The 27,175-nt window shown below is 46.1% G+C and overlaps 1 protein-coding gene across 1 annotated transcript in view; it reads left to right on the top strand.

Moving 5' to 3' along the window:
* Window positions 1-27,175, top strand: part of LOC135218036 (transmembrane 9 superfamily member 3-like) — a 115,182-nt gene that overhangs the window by 48,398 nt on the left and 39,609 nt on the right. The window contains 9 exon segments of the mRNA XM_064254180.1: window positions 6,622-7,065; window positions 8,735-8,866; window positions 17,623-17,665; window positions 17,668-17,774; window positions 17,776-17,792; window positions 19,060-19,154; window positions 19,878-20,008; window positions 20,195-20,403; window positions 21,214-21,444. Of these exon segments, the coding sequence (XP_064110250.1) occupies window positions 6,622-7,065; window positions 8,735-8,866; window positions 17,623-17,665; window positions 17,668-17,774; window positions 17,776-17,792; window positions 19,060-19,154; window positions 19,878-20,008; window positions 20,195-20,403; window positions 21,214-21,444 (1,409 nt within the window).

Raw genomic sequence — 27,175 nt, 5'->3', positions numbered from 1 at the left:
CAGGCGTAGTGGGTTCCGGGTCCTTGGGTGCTGCTCTTGTGGGGGTTCGGCTTTTCTCCTTTTCCTGTTCTGGCGTGGCCGGACAGGTCTGACAGAGGATAGATACCTTTGAGAGAGACTCGTTTGCTAGTTGTGGGTTTTTGTTTCTCCGGTGAAGGAAGCGAGTATAACGGATTGTGGACTTTGTCCATTCTCTCTTTCCGCATTCCAGGCTCTGGAGGAATCTCAGTAAATTCAAGTAATGTTTGATACTTGTATTCAACCAAACAGGCAGTCTCTCAAACATCAAATAGGCTGTTCGGGAAGTCTGGCAGTTTTTGGGGAAGGTCTTAAGCTAGCATCACTTTCTGTATGAGGTAGCGGGTAACTCCTCTGCCGGAGTCCAACTTCCGGTTTACGAGTCAATTGAGGCTTTTCTCTATTAGGTTCCTTCATTGATTCGCATGGTAGGGTTTACGGATCATGAGGTTCGTATTTGGAAGACACTTTTCACTGCCAGTGGGAGGCTTTGTCCCACTCTGTATGGATGTGGTGAGAGTTGATGGGTGTTTCTCTGAGCCTGGACTGTTTGATAACCTCTTCACTTTTTTTTGTTTCGAGGGGGTTTTGCATACCCAGAACTAACAATTAGGGATGTTTATACTACTATGTTCTTGTCAAGGAGAGGAGGGACTTCTTGTTAAATCATTGCCTCAGCGCTATCCGGACACTCATAAGAAGGGATTCTTAGTCAATCCAAGGACGCAAAGTATCGCGGAGGGCTACCCTTTGGCTTCCAGAGGAATGTTTTGCTGTCGGCGATCGTGTAGGTGGTTATTTGAGAGTCGTCGTGGTTTTTCACAATACCGTACCTTAGGGAATTTCAGTTTCTTCAGAGAGGTTACTCGCGGGGTCCTGTTGTTGCGGTAACTCAGTTTTATACAGGCGGTCCCCGGGTTATGACGGGTCCGGCTTACGACATTCCGAGGTTACGACGCTTTTTCTTAATATTTATTGAAAAATCCGCCCTGGGTTACGACGCTTGTCCGAGGTTACGACGCTGATGCTTCCGACGCTCCGAGTTTACGACGCTTTTAAAAAACGCATACTATGATAAGAATCCTTTATAGTTTAGCACACTCTCTCTCTCTCTCTCTCTCTCTCTCTCTCTCTCTCTCTCTCTCTCTCTCTCATCTCTCTCTCTCTCTCTCTCTCTCTCTCTCTCTGTATTTTCCGCAAAAATAATCACTAACTTAGTGTATTTTGATGTTTATTTTCATGACTAAATACATTTTCATAAAATATAAAATAAATCAGACTGCGATCATGAAGCCAACAAATACGTATGTATTTTTTTAGAATTCTTCTTCTGTTTTTAATATTACGTTTACGTATATGTTTCATTATACTGTCAGTAACTCGGTATCTCCATAAAAATAATAATCTCTCTCTCTCTCTCTCTCTCTCTCTCTCTCTCTCTCTCTCTACTACAAAGATGTATGTTTTTTTGTATGATAAATAAATGATTTACTATTTTCAACATAATTAATATTAATTTATACAGCAATAATATCAATTCATTAAAGAAAATACCATAGTGAATTAGTAAGATTTTAGCTTATAATTTAAAAAATGGATGAAGAATGAAGGAAATCCCAGTCTCTTCAGTACTTCCAGTAACCTTTTCCTCAGATCCAGGTACTAAAACTGTCAGATATATCAAGTTCTGTGACAGCCAGGAGGGGGAAGAGCTGCAGTGTTGCAATCACGTGGTCCTGAATTCCCCCTCCCCTCTCTCTCTCTCTCTCTCACTCTCTCTCTCTCTCTCTCTCTCTCTCTCTCTCTCATTTACTGAGACTCGAGATTTTTTAATTTTTTATGTACTTGTACTATTTGTTTTTTAATAATAATAATAATAATAATAATAATAACTGTAATTACAAAATTCATATGTGGATAGTATTTTAAAGAAATACAATATGTACTAATCTATCCATGTCACTTTTAATTAAGGTTAACTCTCTCTCTCTCTCTCTCCTCTCTCTCTCTCATCTCTCTCTCTCTCTCTCTCTCTCTCTCTCTCTCTCTCTCTCTCTCTCTCTTACCGAGAAAAGAATTTTTATGGTACTAGTATGTAAAATGTTTATTGATAATTTCAGTTATTTAATAATAATAATAATATAATAATAATAATGATGGAAGGAGGGATATAAAACACCAAGAGATGAAGGACACGATCAGGAAAGAATATATGCAGAGACTCAAGGCGATACTCAAGTCAAAACTCAATGGAGGAAATATGATAAAAGCCATAAACATAGGGCAGTGCCAGTAATCAGATACAGCGCAGGAATAGTGGAATGGACGAAGGCAGAACTCCGCAGCATAGATCAGAAAACCACCAGGAAACATATGACAATACACAAAGCACTACACCCAAGAGCAAATACGGCCAGACTATACATAAACACGAAAGGAAGGAGGGAGAGGACTACTAAGTATAGAGGACTGCGTCAACATCGAAACAGAGCACTGGGGCAATATCTGAAAACCAGTGAAGCGACGGCGGCTAAAGAGTGCATGGGATGAAGGACTAATAAAAGTAGACGAAGACCCACAAAATACAGAGACAGGAGAATGACAGACAGAACAGAGGACTGGCACAACAAACCAATGCACGGACAATACATGAGACAGACTAAGAACTAGCCAGCGATGCACATGGCAAATGGCTACAGAGGGGAGAGCTAAAGAAGGAAACTGAAGGAATGATAACAGCGGCACAAGATCAGGCCCTAAGAACCAGATATGTTCAAAGAACGATAGACGGAAATAACATCTCTCCCCATATGTAGGAAGTGCAATACGAAAAATGAACCATAAACCACATAGCAAGCGAATGCCCGGCACTTGCACAGAACCAGTACAAAAAGAGGCATGATTCAGTGGCAAAAGCCCTCCACTGGAGCCTGTGCAAGAAACATCAGCTACCTTGCAGTAATAAGTGGTACGAGCACCAACCTGAAGGAGTGATAGAAAACGATCAGTCAAAGATCCTCTGGGACTATGGTATCAGAACGGATAGGGTGATAGTGCAAACAGACCAGACGTGACGTTGATTGACAAAGTCAAGAAGAAAGTATCACTCATTGATGTCGCGATACCATGGGACACCAGAGTTGAAGAGAAAGAGAGGGAAAAATGGATAAGTATCAAGATCTGAAATAGAAATAGAAGGATATGGGATATGCCAGTGGAAATCGTACCCATAATCATAGGAGCACTAGCACGATCCCAAGATCCCTGAAAAAGAATCTAGAAACTAGAGGCTGAAGTAGCTCCAGGACTCATGCAGAAGAGTGTATCCTAGAAATGGCACACATAGTAAGAAAAGTGATGGACTCCTAAGGAGGCAGGATGCCAACCCGGAACCCCACACTATAAATACCACCCAGTTCGAACAGAAGTAGTAATAATACGATAACTAATTTCAAAAGAAAATTCTTCCCTTTGTCTTTTTCTGTATCAATTTCCCTAACTCAACTCGAGTGACACTCGGAGCTTAACAATGCCATACAATGGTCAACGAATTTAATGGTTTTATGTAATCTCTCTCTCTCTCTCTCTCTCTCTCTCTCTCTCTCTCTCTCTCTCTCTCTCTCTCTCTCTCTCTCTCTCTCACTGAGATGAAGATCATTTTCATGGAAACATGTATGTAGTAAGTTTTATCATTAATATTTTCCAATAATAATACTTATTAACTGTAAGTACAAAATTCATATCTGAGTATTTTAAATACAATAATATTCCATTTCTCTCTTTTAAATACTGTAAGGACAACTCTCTCTCTCTCTCTCTCTCTCTCTCTCTCTCTCCTCTCTCTCTCTCTCTCTCTCTCTCTCTCTCTCTCTCTCTCTCTCTCTCTCTCTCCACAAGATACTTGTCGTACATTTGGTATTTCTATTTCTTCCTTTTATCTCTCTTGCTCTCAGCAAAAGAATTGATAGACAGACAAACATAATTGCACAGTCCTCTCTTTCTCTCTTCTCTGGAGAAATATATGTATTTATGGGAGGGGGAAAAAGTTGCCTACAGACGTTCATTTCCATCTATTGAAACCTAAGGAGTTATTTCTCTCTCTCTCTCTCTCTCTTGTATTTTAATGAAAATATACAGTAATTTGTGAATACACAGTGTTGCACATGAAAAAAGTAAATTAGTGATAATTTTAGAGATACGGCCCTAAGAAAAATTGGAAATTAGTAGTGAAATTTTCCCTGTGGACATGTTTTCAAGAACGTCGTTCCGGCTTATGACGATTTTTGGGTTACGACGCGTCTTAAGAACGGAACCCCCGTCGTAACCCGGGGACCGCCTGTAGTTGGCTTGGTAGAGTTAGGGTTTTAGAAGTTTAGGGAGGCAGCGATAGTCTAATGAACTCTAGTGTTTCTGTTGGTCAAGCTTAGACTGAGTGTATTGTTCCTTAGGCCCTTGTGGTTAGGCAGATCCCGATGGTCATGTTGGAATAACTACAACTTCTTCAGCACAAGTCATCTGCATCAGTGAGCAGTAGAGAACTGAAGGTCCTGCACACTCAACTTCTCCTCCATACATGAGAGGCTACATAGCCACATGGGAGGTTCACCATTTCCCCTCCATACATGAGAGGTATAGAATACCACATGGGAGGTTCTTCAGACTCAGGCGGTACCTTGGACTCGACACCGACGGTATGGTACTTCCTCTGCAAGCATCCTCACCTACTGAGCTGTACAACCAGGTGAGGAGATTTGTTTTTACCTCCATGAATAAGAAGTATAGCTTATCACATGGGAGGTACTTCTGACTCAGACAGTACCTTAGACTCAACACTGACGTTGATGTACTTTCTTTGCAAACATCCTCACCTACTGAGCTGGACAACCAGGTGAGGAGATTTGTTTTTTACCTCCATGAATAAGAAGTATAGCTTATCACATGGGAGGTACTTCTGACTCAGACGGTACCTTAGACTCAACACTGATGTTGAAGTACTTTCTTTGCAACATCCTCACCTCCGAGTTAGATAACAAGGTGAGGATACATGCTTTTATACATGGCAGGTGTTACTAACCGTGAGAGGTCCGCTCCAGGTTCGATATAATGATAAACAAAAAGAATTCAACACCAACCGTTGAAACTGGGGATACGAATTTAGAAAGAAACACTAACACAACAAAGGTTTATTTACAAGCTCACTAACAAAGATAAATGCAGAATGGTGTCTCCTATTTACATAAAAAAGGCAAAATCTTACAATGTGTGAACGGGGGAAGAAGTGAGGTAATTCAAATACTTGCTGGCCAGTTTTGCGACCCGAAGCGATGGCTTCACAAAAGGAGAACTGCGATTGCAGACGTCTTCTTGACTCCGTATTGCAGAAAATAATGTCTATTCTTGATACTCGAAGGGCAGGAACTTCTCTAGACCTCTTGCAGAACGTTTCTTCTCTGAAGTCTTGCTCTACGTCGAAATGCCTCGGTCGTCTACTCCTGACGACGACTTGACCAGAATTCGACCAACTCTCGAGCGACTTTTCCTCTCTGATCCTTCGTTGGTTCCTTCTTCTCTTATCTCTCTCTGACGATCTCTGCTGCTAATCTCTCGCTGATAATCTGATCTGTGGCTCTTACTGATGATCTCTGATCTCTGTGATTAACTGATGATCTGCCTTCTCCTACTTCGTCCGTCGTATTTATACGGCATTCTGGGGGCGGGGCCTACGGCGAACGTCACAGACTCCCGAGATTACCGGAACAATTTAGAAGTTTCTCGACGAAGTATTGCATCAGAAATCGTGGCGTTCCTCACGTCACGTCGGCGCCTGTCGAAGTTCCCCAACACTCCTGCCGATTCTAGAACCATCATGAGAACAGGCACCTCCAACACATGCGCAAATGCCACCTTGCTGCAGAACTTCTCGAAGATGCGTTTTCCTTTCCTTTATCTTTCTTTGCTATAAAGCAATTACCATTACAGCAGGTTGTTTATGAATTACCTGCGTATGTTCCATGGAATTAGATTGATCCCACCTCCGAGTAAATGTTGTTAATCGGGCTAATTCAGGTGTTCAGGGAGTGTATTGCAATATGAAGTGTTCATAATTAAACTAATATTGTAATACTTACCTGAACACCTGAATGATTCCCACTCTCCTCCCCACTTCAATTTGATAGTGAATGATTCAATTGAGGAGACAGGCCTCTGGTGGCCGGTATTTGCGGCAGCGTTGCCAACGGTAACACAGGTAACTCATTTGACTAGATTTTACCTGCAGCGTTTTTAACACTGACAGTTAAGATTACCCACTTAGTGGGTAAATATGTGGGGATATAGTTCGGGCTGGTCAGTGACCAGGGCTAATTCAGGTGTTCAGGTAAGTATTACAATATTAGTTTTATTATGAAAACTTCATTTTCATTAGATAAGCATACCTGGAAATCTAGTTAGATTGTGCTTTCCAGTTGATATGCTAGGGAAGAGTTGAAGAGGTGAAAGACGATGGTGAATTGGTAGTGAAAAATTGTAAAATTGTAAAGATTAACAATAATTGATGAATATTGAATACTGTTAGAATGCTTTGCCAAAAAGTAAAATTGCCAGGTACCCTCTGTTGTATTATATTACAAATATAAATGGCATTGCTTGAGAATCATCACACCATTCCGTTTCACTAGTAAGTATTCACATTCTCAAGATTTCTGGTACATTGTGCAGTATTTCTGTTTGAATATATTTTTCTGTTTATTTGTGATGATCGTATCATTATTAGAAAGGTTTTATCATATTTTTGCTTTGGAATTCACAGGAATTGTTGGAGAGATCGATGAAGCAAACGATGCCTATTACATATGGACCCACAGGAAGTTTGATTTAGGCTACAATGGTAATCAGATTGTAGATGTCAACCTTACTTCTGAAGTGAAACAGAAGCTTGAGTTGGGAGCAAAACTAAAGTTTACGTATGAAGTTAACTGGAAAAAGTCTGCCATCAAATTTGAAGACCGATTTGATAAATATTTGGATCCCAATTTCTTCCAACACAGAGTAAGTAGAAATATTGTTTGATTTGCCCTTGGGGGGATCCACTTGATAGATCAGAGGTTCAAAATACGTATATTCAAACTGTAAAGGAATATTAACTGCAAATATTTACCTCTTCATTCTATATAAATCAAGCAAAGCATTTGGATAAAGTGCTAAAACTCTATGAACACATGGCTCATCATCATACCATAAAACTGAGTTTTCCCAGGTTAGATGCTAACAAATGTTGCCTCTTGTACAAGTAGATTTTGTTTTCAAACTGCCACCATTTTTTACTGTTTCACTTTCTGTAGGAGTCAGTTCTGCAAAAAAATTGGTGGTGGTTACCCCTGTATATATAGCCAAATAATGATATATCCTCTCCAGTGTTGTCAAGTCTTCTGGTAACCTTGTTTTTAAAGGTCACAATAAGTCTCATTTGATAGCTTTTTGTGTGAGTCTTACCTTTCCTGCTCCCTTCTTCCTGTCTTCTATTGTTAGTAGTAAATGCTTTGTTAAGATATAGGCATCCAATAGTTAAATCGTATGGAGTTGAAGTTTGCAGTCTGAGATGTAGAATGAGTCCTACTCCACTCTTGTAATTGAGAGCAACTTTGTCACTTCATCCATTCCAGGTCAGTAGTCTAAATCTCTCTGTCCATCTGAGTTTAAGAAATAGCCAAGGTACATGATAGAATGCCAGTTGCCTGTATTTTTGGCAGGTAATCAGGGTTAGAGGTTGACTTCTCCAGCAAGCAGGAACACTCCATATTAGCCATTCTTGCCTTAAGAGGGAACCTTTAACTCGGTACAGTAGTTGGGCAACTAATGCCCAAATACAACTAATGTTGTATGGCTCAGGTGGATGGTCTGGGGTAGCCATGTGTTTTTAGCGGTATGGGTCTCCTGGTCAGGTAGTGTTCTCAGATATTGATTTAATATTATAGTTAGTTCAACAGTTAAAGGTTAGTACAGTGGTTTTTGTAGCTCTGTTGTAGTAGCAAACTGAGGGACTAGAGTTTATGATCTTGGTTCATTGACACATCCAGATTGCTTCCAAACTGTGGATGCCTGCTGAATGGCCACCCTCAACTATTTATGTGGAAATCTGAACTCTTATCCGATTTGCTGAAGACTGATTGAGTGCCGTCTCAGTAATGGTGAATTCTTGACTGTGGCAGTTGCTGTTTCCACAGATCCTGTAAGATTTCTATGATTTGCTGCTAGTAAGGAGTTGGTATGTGGATGGGTGAACTCAATACAGTAAACTGAATTTAACAGATTTTGTCGTGCGAGATGCTCAGATCCTGGAGTACATGCACTGGACTGTCTTCTACCAATTGTTATAAGCTGCATAAATTTATTGTGCTTAAAGTAGATCTTCTCTTCTTCTTCCCAGCTTGTTCCCATTTTTATATGGGGTCGTTTAAAGTAGATATTTAAAGAAATAGTGTAACTTAATAAAGTTGTGTACATTTTCAGTGAATATTCTGTACAGCACTTATTTCAGTACATTTTTCTATAATTAATAAAGTACATCAGGGTATTGATGTAAATTTGTGATGACTGTTGCAAGTCAATTAGGGTATTGGATGTAAATTTGTTGTGACTGTTGCAAGCCAAATTTATTGATGTAAATGTTGTTTGTTTTTCTACAAAATGAAGTTGAACTTTTGCATATCTTTTTCAGATTCACTGGTTTAGTATCTTCAATTCCTTTATGATGGTGATCTTCCTTGTTGGCCTTGTGTCCATGATTTTGATGCGAACCTTACGCAAAGATTATGCTCGATATTCAAAGGATGAAGAGATGGATGACATGGTAAGCCATATTGATTTTAGCATTTTAATTACATCTGGTACATGGGTTAGATAATGAGGGATTGGTTACTCTGTTGTCAGTTATTGAAAGAATGTGGATAATGCTACATGATGACATAGTTATTCTGTTGTCAAGTGTTGCTGGAAAACTATCAAAGTTAGTTACATGATGAGTTGAAAATTGCAGGTATGCTGTAAAGGTTCAGCAGCTTTACCTTTTATGAGAAATGAAGCTGTGTGACCATAAAATAGTCAAGAACATTGCCAAACCATCAGACTTGATACTCAATATACCTAGGTTAATACATATGCAATTATGCATTGATTAGAGAAAGCATTTTATTTTTTGGCATTGGCAACACTAAAGTTAAATGTTTATAGTCGCCCATCATTCAATTCCAAGCCAAAAGCATTTGAATTTCTTTGCATAATTTTATTAAACTTTCCTGTCTTGTGACTGGACAGTTATTTTTCATTTGTTCCGACACGGCATACAAACCCTTCGGTCCCTTTTACAATAGGAAGGTACTAGCGGCAGCTGGATAGGTCGTAAGCTTTCGAACAAGGGGTTCGGTAGTTAACTGCTTGTCCGACAGGCGCGCGCGCGCGACTGGGAGGTAAACAAACCACTTTTGCTTTCGGCCTCACAGTGGATGGACGTGTGTGTTCGCTCTCTGCCCGCTGCTCGTCGTTTTGCTTTCTAAGTTTGGTTGTAATTGTGTATGAAAGAGTATTGTTAAGTACAATTATTCTCTCTTTATATATTAATTACGGCTTTCAAGTGAATAATGATGGAATCTCCTCGCCTCGCTACCCCAAGGAGACTTTGCCCGGGTATCGAAGGGCGCAAATGCGGGAAGTTTAGATCATTCCCGGAGATTGACCCTCATATTTTGTGTGCTCGGTGTCGGGGGCGCGAATGCACCCGGGCCGAGCCTTGTGAGTGTGTAATGACTGGTCGGAGGCGCAGTGGACTTTGTATGAGGGGCAGGAAGAACGCGAAGGCCTGCAAGGAGTCGTCGGAAAGCTCTCCCGCGACTCCTTTGGTGACGGACACTTCGTCTTCTTTCCTGCCGCCCGCTCAACTTCCACGTCTCGCGCCTTCCCCTTCGGGGGGGTGTCTAGGTCCTTCTCCTCTCCTGACTGTCGAGTGTGGAGGAGGGCGCTAGATACCCTGACGTAGAGTTGTATTCTGGGTCCTCTATCCGCTCGTCTTCGCGCGAGCGGGTAGAGGATCCTTCTAATCACCCGACTTTTTGCCTCCTCTAGGTGCGGTTTGCCGTGAAGGATGACCTCGGACAGGTGTGGGCATCGTTGGGGCTGCAGGGCGTGCCGAGTGTCCAGGGGCTGCTCTATCATCTGGCTGGCTCCGTGGCGGTTACTCATGCAACGGTCACAACCACCACCACGACCCTGACAACACCCGGCTACGCGTCACCTCCTCACCTGGTGTACACCCAGCACGCGGTCTCTGTAACACCCACAACATCGGTGCAGGGGCCAGTCGCCGTAACTCGGGGGAGTGTGATGCCGCCACCTGGGTTTGCCGTGCTGCCACGACCGGACTTCATGTGCTCGAAGAGCTCGCCCCTGGACCTCCCCCCACCGTGCCGATGACGTCTGTGCCGCTGGTTCGACCATCTGTACCGCCCACACAGCCTGCCGTACCTGCCGTGACCACCGCTGCTCCGTTTCCTGTTCCTGCTCCTGCCGTCTCGACTGCCGTTCCTGTGATGCTCGCACCTGCTGATGTTGTTCCTGTTCCTGGCGCCGCTGCTCCCGATGCTGGTCTGTTCGGACAGGTACGTCCGGGCCCTGTTGCTTCGGCAACAGCAGCCCCGGCTCCGTCCTGGATGACAGATCTGACGTCGGTCCTGAGGAGGGGTTGACGAAGAAGAAGAAGAAGAGGAGGAAGGTGTCGTCGTCGTCTTCATCGTCTTCTTCGTCGTCGTCGTCGTCTGCCGCCTCTTCCCCTTCTTCTTCTAAGGCTCCCCCGCCTAAGAAGAAGAAGGTCGCCTCCCCCCCCCTAAGAAGTCTCCTTCGGGAGCTTCTAAGGGCCCGTCTCGCTCTGGTGAGACGGGGGGTTCTTCCGCTGGTCGCCCTGCTCCTTCGGGAGCAGGACCCGTTCTCTTCTCCCAGCAAGGAAAGAAGACTACGGGGACCAGAGGGGTGCCGGCTAACACCGGCACTTCCTCACCTGCTGTTAGTGGTTCGGCCACAGCAGCAGGATCCGGCTCGGCCGCTCGTTCGCGAGAGGTACCGAGTGTACGGTCGCCTACCAGCGACCGTGCAGCCAGGAACCAGACCTCTGAGTCCGCTCAGCGTCAGGTTCACGGCACGGAGCGGAAGACTGGTGACAGCCGCTCACGCGACTCTCACCAGACCAGCTCTCGCTCTCACGGCGAGCGGCTGGCTACCCGGGCGGACGTGACGGTCCATGACCGGCCACGGGCTGAGGCTGGGAAGAGGTCCCCCTTTTCCCCCCCGTTCGCCGGCACCAGCACGGCTGGTACCAGCGCACTGACGCACCGTGAGGATACGCACCGATACTCACCGTGACAGTGGAGCCTCGACCGGTCGCCTGACCGTCGCTCTCACAGAGAGCGATCGGGTACGGCGACCAGCACCAGTCCTCTGACACAGAGACCCGGGGGCCGCTGTTCTCGGTCCAGCCGTTCTCCACAGGCGAGACGGCTCGACTAGGTCTGCAGCTCGATCGCCACCCGCGGGTTTGGTTGGCGATCGCCTGCAGTCTCCAAGCCCGCTGGTTCTGCCAGTGAGCGAGGAGAGTCGTCAGGTCTGCCTCTCCCATACCTTCAACCTCCTCGGGTTACACCGGGAGGGGCGAGGTATTGAGGAGTGATCGTGAGGGGTGCGCCCCTCAGGATCCCGCCACGTCGTCGTACGTACCAGGCTCGGTTCTCGGACCAGCCAGGTCGTACGCACAGGTGGTTGGAGGAGACCGAGAGGGGGCTGTCGCTGCTCCTCTCCTTGAGGGAGGAGGGTCTCGGGAGGTACTCCTGTTTGAGGGACTGGACGGTCCGACTCCACAGGATGCTATCACGCCCGAGATCCAGAGGAACTTTGCCGAGGTTATTGCGCTGATTCGTCAGCACAACGACCTCGGGGAAGGAAGGACGCCGCTCCCACCATCCGAGCCCACGTCCCGGCTCAGAGTTCGTTCTGGGGGCCCGAAGAGGGAACCCAGACCGACGGTGGGTTTGCCGCGTTCCGAGCTTGCGGACTCAGTGCTGGACCAGGTTGAATCGCTTGTCTCCGGACAAGACGGTTCGCTCAAGTCTGGCAGGTCAAGCAAGCTGCTTCCACCTCCTCTGCTACGACAGCGGCGCTTTTACGTGCCATCTGAAGACCCGATGCCGCCAAAAACAGTGAACCCGGAGTTTAGCTAGGTTTGACTCCGGGTGTGTCCTCTGCAACAGCTCCTGTCCGAGAACCTGTGGTTCTCGCAGCAAGAGGCACTCGGCCTGGAATCTACCGCCATGGCAGCTTTCCAGGCCGTCTCCTGGCTAGATCTGTGGTCCCTCACAGTATCTAAGGTCGCAGCCAACTCCGGGGGAATTTCTCCCGAAGATGACTCGGCCTTCAGGAGACTTTGCCAGTCTGGGGGAAGAGCCATCTCCTCCTTGCCCACCAGACGGTGAACCTGTGGGCCAACCTGTTCTCCGACGAAGGGGACGCTGTCCTTACTCGGGTTTTGGCCAGGGCGGCCGGGCGTGCGGCGGCGTTGGGGCTTAGAAACAAACGGACCTTTACGGAGTTCCACGTCTCTCTTCCCAGGAGAGATGGTGGACGCTGCGGTGGACAGACGACGCACTGATGACAGTGACCGTCTGGTTCACCAGGCAGTCTCGAAGGCTTCTGGGCAGCCTCGGACTGCGGCCAAGTCTAAGAGCTCGGCTAGCGCTTCCTCGGCTGCTAAGACGGTTGCTGCGTCGAAGCCCCGAGGAATGACTCTGTCTTCTTCGACTTCTAACAAGGGGAGCCGTAACCAGCCCTCCTCCCAGCCCTCCTCATCCCGTGGAGGCTCTGGGAAGAAGTCGAAGAAAGGGGGGAAACGCTAGGGACGGCGTTCCCCCTCACCTGCTGCCGGAAGTGGGGGGGTGCCTGGCCAGCCATTGGGCAACTTGGCAGCGCTACGGCGCCGAGACCTGGATTGTAGATGTCCTTCGGGAGGTATATCTATACCCTTTCGAATCTCGGCCTCACCCCTCCACCCGTCCAAACCCGGTCCAACAGCAGTCGTACGTTCCAGGGTCCTCGAAGGACGTAGCACTCAGACAGGAGATCAAGACCATGCTGAGCAAGAGAGCTGTAGAGATCGTCACGGATCAGTCACCGGGCTTTTACAGTCGACTCTTCCTGGTGGAAAAGTCTACGGGAGGCTGGCGCCCGGTGATAGATCTCTCTCCCCTGAACCGGTTTGTTCGCCAGACCCGGTTCACGATGGAGACGGCACGCTCAGTGCTCGACTCCATCAGGGAGAACGATTTCCATGCTTTCAGTGGACTTGAAGGATGCGTATTTCCAAATACCCATTCATCAGTCCTCCAGAAAGTACCTCCGCCGCTCATCCTCGACGGGACGGTGTACCAGTTCAGGGCACTGTGCTTCGGTCTCTCAACCGCCCCACAGGTGTTCACGTCGAGTGTTCACTCTGGTGTCTGCTTGGGCCCATTCGCACGGGATACGTCTGATGAGGTATCTCGACGATTGGTTAGTCCTGGCGAGCTCCCGCTCGCAGTTGCTACAGGACAGGGATCGACTGCTCGAGTTCTGTCGCGATCTGGGGATCGTTGTGAACTTCGAGAAGTCCGATCTCGAAGCCCAGCAGAGGATGAAGTACCTGGGTATGCTGATCGACGACGGTAGCAGGGCGAGTCTTCCCCGCAGACTCGCGGATCAGCAGATTCAGGAGGCAGCCAACCAGTTCCTGTCTAGGCAGGAACAGGTAGCTCAGCGCTGGCAAGTCGTGATCGGACACCTGTCGTCACTCGAGAAGTTAGTCCCTCACGGGCGTCTTCACCTGCGGTCTCTTCAGTGGAGACTAAAGGAGAGTTTGGTCACAGGCGACGGATCCCCCAAGCCTTCCAGTGTCACTGACACAGGAGGTGAGGCAGGACCTAGCCTGGTGGCTCGACGACAGGAACCTCTTAAGAGGGGTGCCACTGCGCACTCCCCCCCCGGACATGCAGCTGTTCTCAGACGCATCGACCGAGGGATGGGGCGCACACCTGGAGGAGTTGCTGACTTCAGGAGTGTGGGACGAGAACGACAAGCACCTTCACATCAATGTTCTGGAACTCAAGGCAGCGTTCCTCGCTCTCCAAGAGTTTCAAGGACCGCTTGATGGGACACTCAGTGGTGTTGATGTGCGACAACACCACGGTGGTGGCTTACGTCAACAAACAGGGGGGCCTAGTTGTTCTCTCCGTTGTACCAGTTGACTCGGCAGGTGCACGAGTGGGTTCTCAGGCACACACTCAATAGAGCTGTCGGCACGCTACATTCCAGGGAAGAGGAATGTAGTAGCAGACACGCTCAGCCGTCGGGATCAGGTGATAGGGACCGAATGGTCTCTACACCAGGACGTGCGGAAAGGCTCTTCGACCTGTGGGGGCGACCAGTCGTGGATCTGTTCGCCACCCGGCACAACAGGAAGCTCCAGGTGTTTCTTCTCGGCCGGTGCCGGACCCATGGGCAGCTGCAGAGGACGCTCTTCAACACGTGGGACAACCTCTTCGCCTATGCCTTTCCCCGCGTTCAGCCTGATTCGCAAGGTGATCAGTTCGAGCGCTGGTCACCCCAAATGGTCCCGAATCTCAGGATGATCCTGGTGGCTCCCAAATGGCCTACAGGCCATTTGGTATCCGGACCTGCTGGCTCTTCTCGCAGGAGAACCGAGAGAGATTCCCCCTTGGCACAACCTTCTCGCCCAGCCACACGTCGAGCGGTACCACCGAGCAGTCCAGTCCCTACGTCTTCACGGCTGGCTGTTATCCACCATCTCTTGCGAACGAGAGGCTTTTCTCGTAGCGCAGCAACAGAGATGGCTGGAAACGTCCGTCAGTCCTCTGCAGCTGTGTACCAAGGGGAAGTGGGCCGTCTTCTGTGGTTGGTGTCGTAGACGGGGTCTATCTCCTCTCAGAGCCACTCTTCAGCAGGTAGCGGATTTCCTCGTTTTTCTTCGCCGAGAGAAGCTCCTCTCAGTCCCCACAGTCAAAAGGGATATTCAGACCGCCTTGGCGCTCGTCCTGAAACTGAGGGGGTTGGACATCTCGAATTCGTTCGAGATCTCCTTGCTTATGAGGAGCTTCGAAAGGTCTTGCCCACCCAGGGAACTCAGGCCCCCTGCGTGGGACGTGACTCTCGTCCTTAGGAGTCTGACTCGAACACCGTTCGAGCCACTCCGAGAGTCGTCAGACAGGGATCTGACCCTCAAGACCCTCTTCTTGCTGCCCTGGCATCGGCGAAGAGAGTAGGGGAACTTCATGGCGTCTTTCCTATGATGTACGACACTCCAGGGGATGGGGATCCGTGACCGCTCGATTTCGTCCCGAACTTTCGTTGCGAAGACTCCAGAAACCTTCAGTCCCTGATGACAGGTTCGAGTCATTCACGATTCCCTCCCCTATTTGGACTTCACCGATAATGATGTGCGGATGAGATGCTGCTTTGTCCTGTGAGGGCGCTACGGCGCTATCTGAAGAGAACTCGACACCTCAGGCCTGAGTGTCGACGCCTCTTCGTTAGCACCGGGGTCACCAAGAAAGAAGTATCCAAGAACACTCTTTCATTCTGGCTGCGTGGAGGTCATCAGGAGGGCGTATGAGGCTGATGGTAGTGACGACATCCGGTTACGTCCCGTCCGAGAGCTCACGAAGTCAGAAGTATTGGCCCCTCGTTGGCGTTTCGCAAGAACTTCTCCGTGGCGCAGGTCCTGAGGCAGGGTCTGGTCTAACCAGACTACCTTTAGCGTCCTTCATATCCTTCGGGATATGGCCCACAGGTCTTGGATACCTTTTCCTTGGGACCCGTGGTGGCTGCTCAACAAGTTTGTGTAGCTAACCCAGACCCTCGCAGGCTGAACAGCATCGAGGTCCTGGTGTGACTGTGTGGATGGATGTGGTGAGTGAGTGACTGGCTCTCTTCTTCCCATCTTTTCCTTCCCTCTACCTGTGGGCAGAGGGCCATGGTCGTCACTACGCTGGATGAGGACGAGATGCAGGTGAGCTATATGACAGAGCCCCATCCTATCCCTTTCACTAGGGATAGAGCAAAATATCCACCACTTCCTTCTACAAGGGGGGGAAGTGGATGCCTACAAGAGTCAAACCCATGACTTTATATTTGCTCCTGTACAGGAACAAGTTCTTGCATTGCTGGTAACGAACGAGATAACGGCAATATGCCTTCTTCTTGTTATTACTCGGTCAGAGGTCTGACCATTGATCCTGCGGTGCACACCCCGATCAATCGGACGAGGCTTGGATCCCTCCCTCGCTCTTACGACCAGGGAGGCTTCCAAGGTTGGGCGAACACCAGTCTGTTCACAAAAGACTCAGATTCCTCCCACCAAGAAGTGAGTCTTCCTATTGTAAAAGGACCGAAGGTTTGTATGCCGTGTCGAACAAATGACAATTTGTCCAAAATTGCATTTTTCCTAACTATACAAACCTGAGGTCCTTTTACACATAGCCCCACCTCATGTGCCACCCCCCTCACTCTTGCAGTTTTTGCTTGGGCCAAAGCAAAAGTGATTTGTTTACTCCCAGTCGCCGCGCGCGCGCCTGTCGGACAAGCAGTTAACTACCGAACCCCTTGTTTGAAAGCTTACGACCTATCCAGCTGCCGCTAGTACCTTCCTATTGTAAAAGGACCTCAGGTTTTGTATAGTTAGGAAAAATGCAATTTTGGACAAATTGTCATTTTAGTTTTTTACACTTTTAATGACAGGACACAAAATCTGTATTTTTTTTTTTTTTACATTAATATAGTGTACTGATAAGTGAAAAGACAACCACCACAATAAACTGGAGGTCCTTTTTGCTAGGTAACCAAAATATCTAATCCTTCAGGCCAGCCCTAGGAGAGCTGTTAATCAGCTCAGTCTCATCTGTTAACTAAGATATACTTAACTTGGGACATAGGGATTGCAGAATACAGTGAGTCCTCAGTTAATGGCAATCCGGTTTTATGGTGTTTGTCTAGTGCCATACAATCAGTGATTTATGGTGCCATCAATGGGTCCAGTTTCAGTTATCGGCGCCATAAGGTGCAAATAATAGTGTTATGGCGCCATAATATACCTAACAAAGGCGCCATTAACTGAAACTTGGCGCCATAAGCACCATAAATTGCCGAGCTACAGTTAATGGCGGTTTTCGCATACCAGCACCCTGCCAAGAATGGAACCCCTGCCAGAACCAAGGACTGCCTGTCCCCCCCCCCCCCCCCCCACCCCCCCCCCCCCCCCCCATTCTTATTGAGGGTCCCTTCACACACCTTAACCCATCCACGTACATCTCCAGCAAGAGAAGAAAAAGTTATTAATCATGAATGCAATAAAAAGAGTATAAAGAATGAATGTAGTATACAAGGTAACAAGTATTATTGCTGTAATGAATACTGTTGAATATAAAAAAAACTAAAAGAGGTGTTTCATGATTTTTAATGATAATTACAACAAATGTACCGTAAACATAGTTTGCAGGGGTAGTTCCATTTCCATATCCACAGGAACGTGACCTAGGAGATGAATATGGGTGGAAGCAAGTACATGGTGTGTTTTCCGCCCTCCATCAACATCCAATGCTCTTTTTTCGGCATTAGTAGGCTCAGGCTACCAAATGTTAACAGTTTCATTTCTAGTTATTCTGCTGGCCATTGTTTGGAGAACTTTACACAGAGTAAGGTTGGTATGATGTTCTTTTGTTTCACCACAAACTCATTAACTCATAATTGGTCCCCAGACTGTATTTGAATGCCTCAGACATTTCCACCTGTAGTTCAACAGAGACCAGAAGAGTGGCAGTTACCCTGCCCATGCTCCTGATTCCTGGATATTTAGCAGTTAACTCTCTCTTCATTTGTCTGCTACATTGTATACAGCTTACAAAATGCCCTAGGTCTTTGCAGTTACAGAATTGCCTGAAAATCATGTACTCAATTCATTCAGCCATTAATTACTTGCTTGTTGTATCCAGATCTTTCCATACAACTTTTGTATACAGTAATCTCTTCTGCGTGAGCAGGAACCAGTGATCTGCTGACCAGTCATGGCAGGTCTACTTGAGTTGAGGAGAACAAGGTTTCTTGAGGCATAAGAAGCTCAAGATTGAGATCTATATTCAGCTCAGTTTTTTGTGTAAATGTTTAATTTTTGCACCTTGTGTATTTTGTAATTGCTCACTACATCATTATTTCCATGTTGGAGATACCAGTTTGCACCATCTGTGAATCAGTAAAGAAAGTATTCTTACTGTGCATGGTCAGACCCTCTTATGATGTTATGCTTTACTCATTATTCCTCTATGCAATTCTATATTGTTCCCAGCTTCTTTGTCACTCTCCCAGTTAGTTTTATGTGACAGCTTTTCATCTGTACTAGCCTTTTTTGTTCATCATTTGATTTATCACTTTTCCCAGTTCTATGTATGTGATATTTTGTATCTTTTGTTTTGTTTCAATAGGGAAATTTATTACTCATTCCCACCATGGGGCTTTGTGATGCTGTACTTTTTTAATTATTAATTTAAGGAGAATATTTACTCTTTTGTTGCTTACTAATTGCTCATAAATTATTTACTTTTTCATGCTAGAAAAATATACACCAGAAAAAATCTTTGTAATAAGGTAATTATGAGAAAAGTACCATCCAAATGGAAAAAGTAACAGACAAATAATTGAGTGATCAGTAAATTTACAGAAGTTACCAGATCTAGAGTGAAGATGGTGACATGTGTATCAAAAGAAATTTGAGAAAGTTATTGGTGTACATCAAGGATCAAAAGTTCTTTTATCGTTTGTCATAGTAATGGAATGAAGTTTTGTTATTGGTAAAATAGTAATTTTCAACATTTTGATTGAAAGTGTTGATGGTTTGAATCAATTTGATTTATTGGATTTGTTGTAGATCTTCATAAAATAGTTGGTTGAAAGTAAGTTTATTTTCAGGCGTGGTTCAATGGTAAGCATTGCTATCTTCATTTATGCTGCAACGTCTCCTGTTAATGGCTATTTTGGAGGATCTCTGTATGCACGGATGGGAGGTAAGCTGTTTCAATAAGCAAGAGCCATTTTGTGAAAAGGTGTATCCCATGTAAGATACTATTTTATACAGTTGCAAATTAGTGTGCAAATGCTCAAATAAAATTGAGTGCCAGTTACAAATCGAAGATAATATAGAATTGCATTGGCTTATGTGAGCCCAGTTAAAGGTAGTGTTGTCTGCTTGCTCTTGGTAATTGTAAAATCTTTAAAAAATGGGTTGGTAAAATATATTGACAGGATCTATGGATAGGAAGGATAAATTGATTGCTAGTTTAAATGACAAAGATCTGTACTTGGGAAAAGATTACCTTCCATCTCATTACAAAGTTTGTCATGTAAGGATTAAGAATTAAATACATAATAAAAGGAAATATAAATAAAAGGGTAAACAGCATTATGTAATAAGTAATCGAATGTAAAATAATGAAAAATCAGACCACTGCATTCTTAGAAAGTCAGGTTAGGTTCAGAGTTGGAAAAAAACTACATACTTGAGTGATTTATTACACAGATAAGTTTGAACAGTATGAAATGATTACATGACTAGTAATACTTGGAAAAACATTTCTCTCAAGATTTCAGGATATTAGGAAAATGAATTTTACTTATACTTGAAAATGAAAATTTGGTATATTATGATGTTTGGTATACTTGGTTCAGCCTTATGTATAGATTGTAGTGAATTTATTGAAGACATTAAATGTCTTTGTTTTCTTTCTTAGGTAAAGTTTGGATTCGTCAAATGATGCTGTCTGCTCTTTTCCTTCCAACACTTGTGTGTGGTACAGCCTTTTGTATAAACTTCATTGCTATACTATACCATGCCTCTAGGGCAATTGCATTCACAATTATGGTAAGTCAGTATTGACAGTATTAAGCTTGTCATTTAGTGTTACAAATTTATTTTAGCAACTTTCATTACTCTTTCATGGTTAGAACTATTTTGAAATAGTTTAGGATAGTGTATTGCATCCTCACTACAGAAATGTTGCCCTCATTTGGTTTTGTCATATTAATTGTGTTGTTCAATCTATTTCAGCTTGCAGTTTTATGCATCTGTACATTTGTAATACTTCCACTCACACTGGTTGGTACTGTCTTGGGCAGAAATTTAGCAGGACAGCCCAATTACCCTTGCCGTATAAATGCTGTGCCCCGTCCCATTCCTGAGAAAAATGGTTTTATGGAGCCATTAGTCATAATACCACTGGGTGGAATACTTCCATTTGGATCTATTTTCATAGAAATGTAAGTATAGCAGAAGGTTTGGTTTATGTATAAGATGCTTTTGCAGGTAAAATGTCAAGTATCAAAGATATTGTGTCAAGTTTAAACCAATATTTTCATAAGGCATTAGGAAAGCCTGTTGACAGCTAGAAAAACAGAGTACTGTACTTCTTTGGTAGAGAGCCAACAGAGGGAAGGCAGAATCTTTGATTAAATGTTTTTTTTTTTTTAAAGTTACTTCAACTAGATGACACAAGATAGAAATGAAAAGAAAATCCACAATAATATTGATGAGCTCAAAAGATTGTATGTATAATATTGGAGTATCTAAACTAATGGGTAACATTGGAGCTATATTAGTACAGAAGTAGAAAACTGACCACACTGGAATCGAGGTACTAAATTCAGTTAAAAGAGTATGTTATGACTAAAACCGGCATCACTACTTAAGAGTACATATAAGGATCTTTACTTTTTGTTTTAAACTTAGTGACATTCATCACCAGCCAGTAACACATTGTTATTTGTAAGATTCAATAAACAAAAGTGCTTGTATACATAAAAGTGTGCATTTGAATAAGTGGAACACTGTTTAAAAGATTCAATGACAAATCTCACAGATTCTTTGCTTTTCAATCTGATTGTTGAAGCGGATCCAGCTAGGCACTAGAAAATTATCCTATTGTTAAGACAGAAGGTTTGTAGCTATGAAAAATACAAATTGTCTTAGAAAATTTGTCATATTTTGAGGAGTTTGTAATTTTTATATTAAAAGTAAAAGTTTTTGTGGTTTGGCTTGTGACATTTTTGAGCAAGTTTTGTATTTTGCAGGTACTTCATTTTCACATCATTTTGGGCTTACAAGATATATTATGTATATGGTTTTATGTTGTTGGTGTTCGTGATTCTCTTGATCGTTGTCGTATGCGTGACTATTGTGTGTGCATACTTCCTCCTGAATGCTGAAGACTATAGATGGCAGTGGACAAGCTTTCTTGCTGCCGCCTCAACCTCTGGATATGTTTACTTTTATGCAACGTATTACTTCTTCTTCAAGACTAAGTAAGTACTATAAAATTATTTTGTTATATCTGATAAGTGAAACTATGAAGATTGTAACTTGTCTTTTAGTTTATATTAAATATATTAAGAACTACTTTCAGCACATTGAATCAACAAATTAGGTCAGTTCTTTTTTTAAGCAAATAAATTCCTGTTTACCAATTTCCTTTGCCAAACACACTTATAAGTTTTGACATATGGCATTTTCCCACATTTTGAATGGTGACTTCTCATAAATGTAAAAAATAAAGTTAATAGTTTTAATTAGGTTTTTGAACAGTTAGCCCATAATTTTCATGCATGGGATAATTAGCCTTTTGAACAACCAGTAGTCAGGATCATTCTTTGTCTTATGACACAGGAGCTGCAAGGAATCAAGTGAGGCAGGGAAGTGGGAACTTGCAGTGTCTAATTTGTATGAAAAAAATAATTTTTGGTTGACATGTTTTCCACCTTGTATATGCATGAGTTGCCAGATGCCACAGATTCATTGTTTTACAATCTTTGATTGTTTTGTAACCGGTTTACAGCTGGCGCCAGAAGATTATCCTATTGTTAAGACCAAAGGTTTGTTAGCTGTGAAAAATACAATTTTATGTATGCAACTTACCAAGTAGTTACATAGCTATAGTTTCTAAAACCGTCGGCAGCTAGAATTTTTGAAATTTGCGGAAGCGCTAGTTTGTTTTGGTCAGGTGATACCCTTCTACCCGCTATCGGGGGAGTGAGGAACCAACACCGTCCGAAAATCAGTTGTTTCTGCTGCCGGCTGGTACTGTCAACACAGTTTCAGTAGTCAGCGGAATTTTTGGAATTCTTTGCCCTCGCTCATTATTGGAGTTATTTGGTGAAGTACTCTGAATATTGGAAGTTTTGTTTTCGGTGATAGCTATTTAGGAATTGAAATAGTTTTAAATATTTTTGCACCGAAATTCACTAGTTCTGAATTAGTCTACATAATGTCAGACACTAGTTCATCTGGGATTAGGTATTGTAGTAAAGGCTGCATTACTAGGATCACTAAAGCGGGCAATGATCCACATTCAGTTTGCACAGGTTGTAGGGGACAGACTTGTACACCTGATCAAACTTGTGGGGAGTGTATTAATTGGGATCAAAGCACTTGGAAGATCTTGACTAGTTACACAAACAAGTTAAAGAGAGATAAAAAGAGAAAAGCGGCTTCTAGAGCTAAAGCAAAAAGCTTAATTAGTCAGGATTTGTCTAATGATAATTTGTCTCTTTCTGAACCTTCCCCTCTACCTGTCATTCCCAGTCCTAATCTTGGCTCTCTCACACCCGTACCGGATGCTGTGGCCAATTTAGAGGCAAGAGTCGATCAGAAATTTTCGATCATGCTCCAAGCAATGGAGAAATTAGGAGCATCTGTGAAAACCCTAATGGACAAGGTAAGTGGTGAAGTGAGTGCAAGTGTAAGTGTGGTGGAGGAGGTGGCTGTTCGGCCTACTGATTCTCTTAGGCAAAGGTCACTGTCAAACTCCCCAGAACCTGGGAGGAGGCATACTGGTAGCCCAAGGGAGGTTAGTGGGGTCTGCCCACGAGCAGTCGCCCCCTCAGGCGATTCTGTTGACAAATCCCAGATCGCAACAGAGCGCCATTGGAAAGGCGTCTCTAAAGGAGTACCACTGTCATCTAGTGCTTCTAGCTCCGGGGAGTCCTCTCCCAGGCGCCAGTGGCGATTCCATGATGAGTCCCGTCCATTGAAAAGGAGGGCTCGCAAGTTGTCTCCCTCTCCAGTCCCCTGTAAAAAGGCTAGCCCTTTACGGAAAGAACAGGCTTCGTGTAGTTTTTGGGACTCCAGAGAAATTCTGTCAGGATACGGCAGGAGAGGGACGTCGTAGTGAGAGGATCACATCCTCTAAGTCGAAGTCGTCGTCGTCAAGAAAGTCTTCCTCTAGCAGATGTTCAGAGGTGAAGAGTACGGGAAGAGTAGAATTCCGGAGATGTCTTCAGCACCGGTCCGCACCTGTAACACTGAAGGACAGTCCCTCCTGTAATTCCCGAGACTCCTGGGAGACATCTTCAGCGTTCGGAGTATGAGAACCCGCCTACTCCCGAGCACCCATCGGCACCACAGTTTGCCCGCACACCAGAGCAGCCTTTGGCGCCCGGAACTTCCGCGGCGACGCTAGAACAACCTTTGGCGCCCAGGAATACAGTTGCAACCGAGTGCCCACTAGCGCCCGAGAATCCACGAGCACCCGAGCGTCCACAGGTTATGTGCAACCAAGTGCACAGAGGGACCAGTCTGAAGCGCTCAGACAGTCTATGTCATCAGTTTCAGCTTCGGGCCTACTGACAGGACTTCAGGTGATGGCTGCCCCCTGATCCTTCTCTGTCCGCCATCCAGAATAAGTTGACAGCATTTGTTCTGATACGTAATACAAAACCTTTCGGTCCTTTTAACAATAGGAAATATACTTTCGGCGTAGCTGGAATTACAGCCGTTGATTTGAACAAGGTGTTTAGGCAGTAAAACTACTGCTAGCCTGCCCGGTGTAAACACTCCACTTCTACTTCGGGTGTCTTCCGAGGAAGAACGTGTGTTTTTTGTGAGCTCCGGTCTGACTGGTAGTTAATCTTTTTTCCCGGTGGGTCCTTTGGTTTATTTCTTGTATTTAAAGAATTATGCTATACAGTGTTTGATATTAATACTAAACAAAGGTTTGTCCTTGGTTTTCAATTAATATACAACCCACTTTTGTGATACCTCCCTTTGTAACCGCCCCTCTACTTGTGTCAGAGCCGGCGGCTAAAGTATGCAACATATTTACTTTTCTTTCGCCCTTTAACACTGGCTCAGACCTGCATGAGGATGAGATAGTATTTATCGTAAGGATGAGACATGTGTTTAAAACGTAAGTGATTTGATCCTGTAACGGGACATGTATTCATCTGGAAATTACGCTTGCGCTTGGAAATTACCAAGGGGGAACTTCAGGTTTGTCCATGTTTTTTGTTGTTATGGTAATTTATCTTCTTCTTCTTTCCACTTACTATTCAGAAGAAGGTAGAAGGTTTGGGCGTGCGGTGCTGATGTTTGGGGAATCTCCTCTCACCTTCGGAGGGGGGGGGGGGGTTTGGCGGCGCCCTTGGATGTGTGAGGCGTATCCTTATTACTTTAATATTTTTTTTCATTATTTTACAGTGGTGATTGTGTTTTCGCAGTATTGGTTGGATGCTCCCTTCGTATTGGTGATCCTAACCTTGGAAGTATACCTATGATTCATAGCATGTTGCGTTACCGATCCCCCCTTGAGTGTGTGTACCGATCCCCTGCTGATAATAAATTTTCATTACCACTACAACTACCCGGGAGTTATGTCACTGGACGAAGCTGTCGCGCTGCCCTGTGAGGTCATCTACTCCTGATGGTATAAGTCTGGCAGAAGGAGAAACCAAGAGAGGAAGAGAGCTCGTCAAGTGTCATCATCCTCTCTTTCGAGATCATCATTTCTTCATGCCTCCCCCTTTCTACTTGTAGGCTTTGCCGTAAAAAGAGGAAAGGTGGTCCTCCCCCCCTAAGAAGTTTTTGTCACAGGACTTTCTAAGGGTCTTCTCGCTCGGTGAGACAGGTGGGTCTTCCCACGCGGGTTCCTCCTTTCCTTCGGAACGGGGCCCGTCGCTCTCCTTCTTCGGGAGGAAGCGACTGGGACCATGGAGGTACCAGCCCCAGCTGGTATCTCCTCTCCCGGGGTTCCGGGGGGGGGGCTAGGTTTCCACCTCCGGACCGGAACCGTCTCGGCCGGCGCGCTTGCGAGCGTTACCAAGTGTACGGTCACCTACGGGTGACCGTGCAGCCAGGGTCCAGACTGCGGAGTTTCGCTCACCGATCGGGGACCCAGGCATGGAGCGGAGATGGTAGAATCGCTTGGTGACTCGCCAGACTGGCATCCACTCTTGCAGTGATAGTCTGGTGCCCAGGGTTTTGACGTGATGTTCCCACGGGCCCCCGCACAGGCACGCAGAGACCGTGGAGGTGGGCTATCCGCCCTCTTTTAATTAATCCTTTTCTTTCAGAGACAAAGCCCCACCCAGACGACGGTCACGTTTGCGCGAACCGACCAGTCTCGGGGGTAGCAGACGCTTCACTGCCAGTAGGAGTTTCGTAGCCCTCCCTTGAGGAAGTGTTCTCTCCACTGCTACTCCCCCACCAGGTCCTCTCTGGACAGGTGCATTGTTTGGGCAGTGTTGCTGCGGCAAACCTGCCCCAACTCCGTCCTGGATGGAGGACCTTTGTCGGTTGTCCTGAGGAACTGGCAAAGAGGAAGTCGGGAAGAAAGAAGGTGTCGCCGTCGTCTTTCTGCCGCCTCTTCCCCTTCGACTTCATAGGCCCTCCAGCCGAAGAATGGAATATAGCCTCCTCCCCCCCTAAGAAGTCTCGCTTAGAGACCTCTATTGGGTCTGTCCCACTCCGGTGGGGGCAGTTGGGGCTTTCGCTGGTCCTCCTGTTTCCTTCGGGAACGGGGTGGCCTGTCTCTCCTTCCGCAAGGAAGAGATGCCGTGTACCGTAGGTACCGGCTAACACCGATACCTCCTCTCCTGGCGCCAGAGGTTCTGCCTCGGCGCCCAGGGTACCGTCCTCTGCCTCTTGTTTGCGAGAGGTACTGATATACGGTCACCTGCGGTGACCATGCAGCCAAGACCCAGGCAACCGAGTTCACTCGGCGCCAGGATCCATGCCCGCAAGCGGAAGACTGGTGGGGAGTCGCCCAGGTGACTCCCACAAGGCCAGCAATCGCTCTCGTGGCAGCCGCCGGTACCCATGGGTTGACGCGACGGTCCCAGACCGGGCAGGCTGAGGCGAGGAAGCGGTCCCCCTCGTCGCCTGGACCAGCCTTGTCTGGTCCGAGCGGAGCGTGACATGCCGTGAGGACAGCCTCGCTTCTACCGCGACAGCACACTGCCGGTCCCCTGACTGCCGCTCCCACCGGGCCCGATCGGACAGATAGGGGAAACCAGCAGCAGCTCTTCTGACGCTATCGGACTGTCGCCGCTGCTCTCGGTCTAGCAGCTCTCCTTGAAGAGGACTGATGCTCCGTTCTTGGTCCAGCGTTTCCTGCAAGAGACCTCTGGGTTCTAGACCAGCAGCTTGATCGTCACGTGGTTGCTTGATCACCTACAGTCCTCTTAGCCTACCGGTTCTGCTGGTAGGCAGGGGAGGAGCTCTCGTACAGCTCCCCTGACCATAAGAAACCGACGCTCAGTTCCTTGGTGTCCAGCGTTTCTCCTCGAAGAAACCGCTGGTCCCCAGACCCTGCAGCTTCGATCGCCACCAGTGGGTTGGTGATCGCCTGCAGTCCTCCCAGCCTACTGGTTCTGCTAGTGGCAGGGTAGGAGCGTCAGGTCTCCTCAACCTGTCCCTTTCAACTCCTCAGCGGAATGACCATCACCGCTGTTCACATGACAGTCCGGCTGGACCACGCACACAGAGACCAGGGTGGCTCCGCCTTTGGTCCTCATGAAGGTTTCGACCTCAACGAGGAGTTGGGGAAGCGTCGGAGGATGGTATCGGGTCTCTCCTGTCAGGTGCTCACTCAGCCCCCACCTAGACAACGGTCACGGTGGCGGCAGATGTTTAGGCCTACAGTACGATTTGTTCGTAACCCTCCTCAGGAAAAACGTTTTCTCCAACGGTAACGTTTTCCTAGACTTCTGAGCGGCTATCACCGCACGGTGATGGCTGCCCTTACTCCCGCTTCTCCGACTG

This window comes from Macrobrachium nipponense, chromosome 9 (genome assembly GCF_015104395.2).
Source record: "Macrobrachium nipponense isolate FS-2020 chromosome 9, ASM1510439v2, whole genome shotgun sequence".
In the NCBI taxonomy this organism is placed as follows: Eukaryota; Metazoa; Arthropoda; class Malacostraca; order Decapoda; family Palaemonidae; genus Macrobrachium; species Macrobrachium nipponense.
This window is presented reverse-complemented; position numbering and strand designations above follow the sequence as displayed.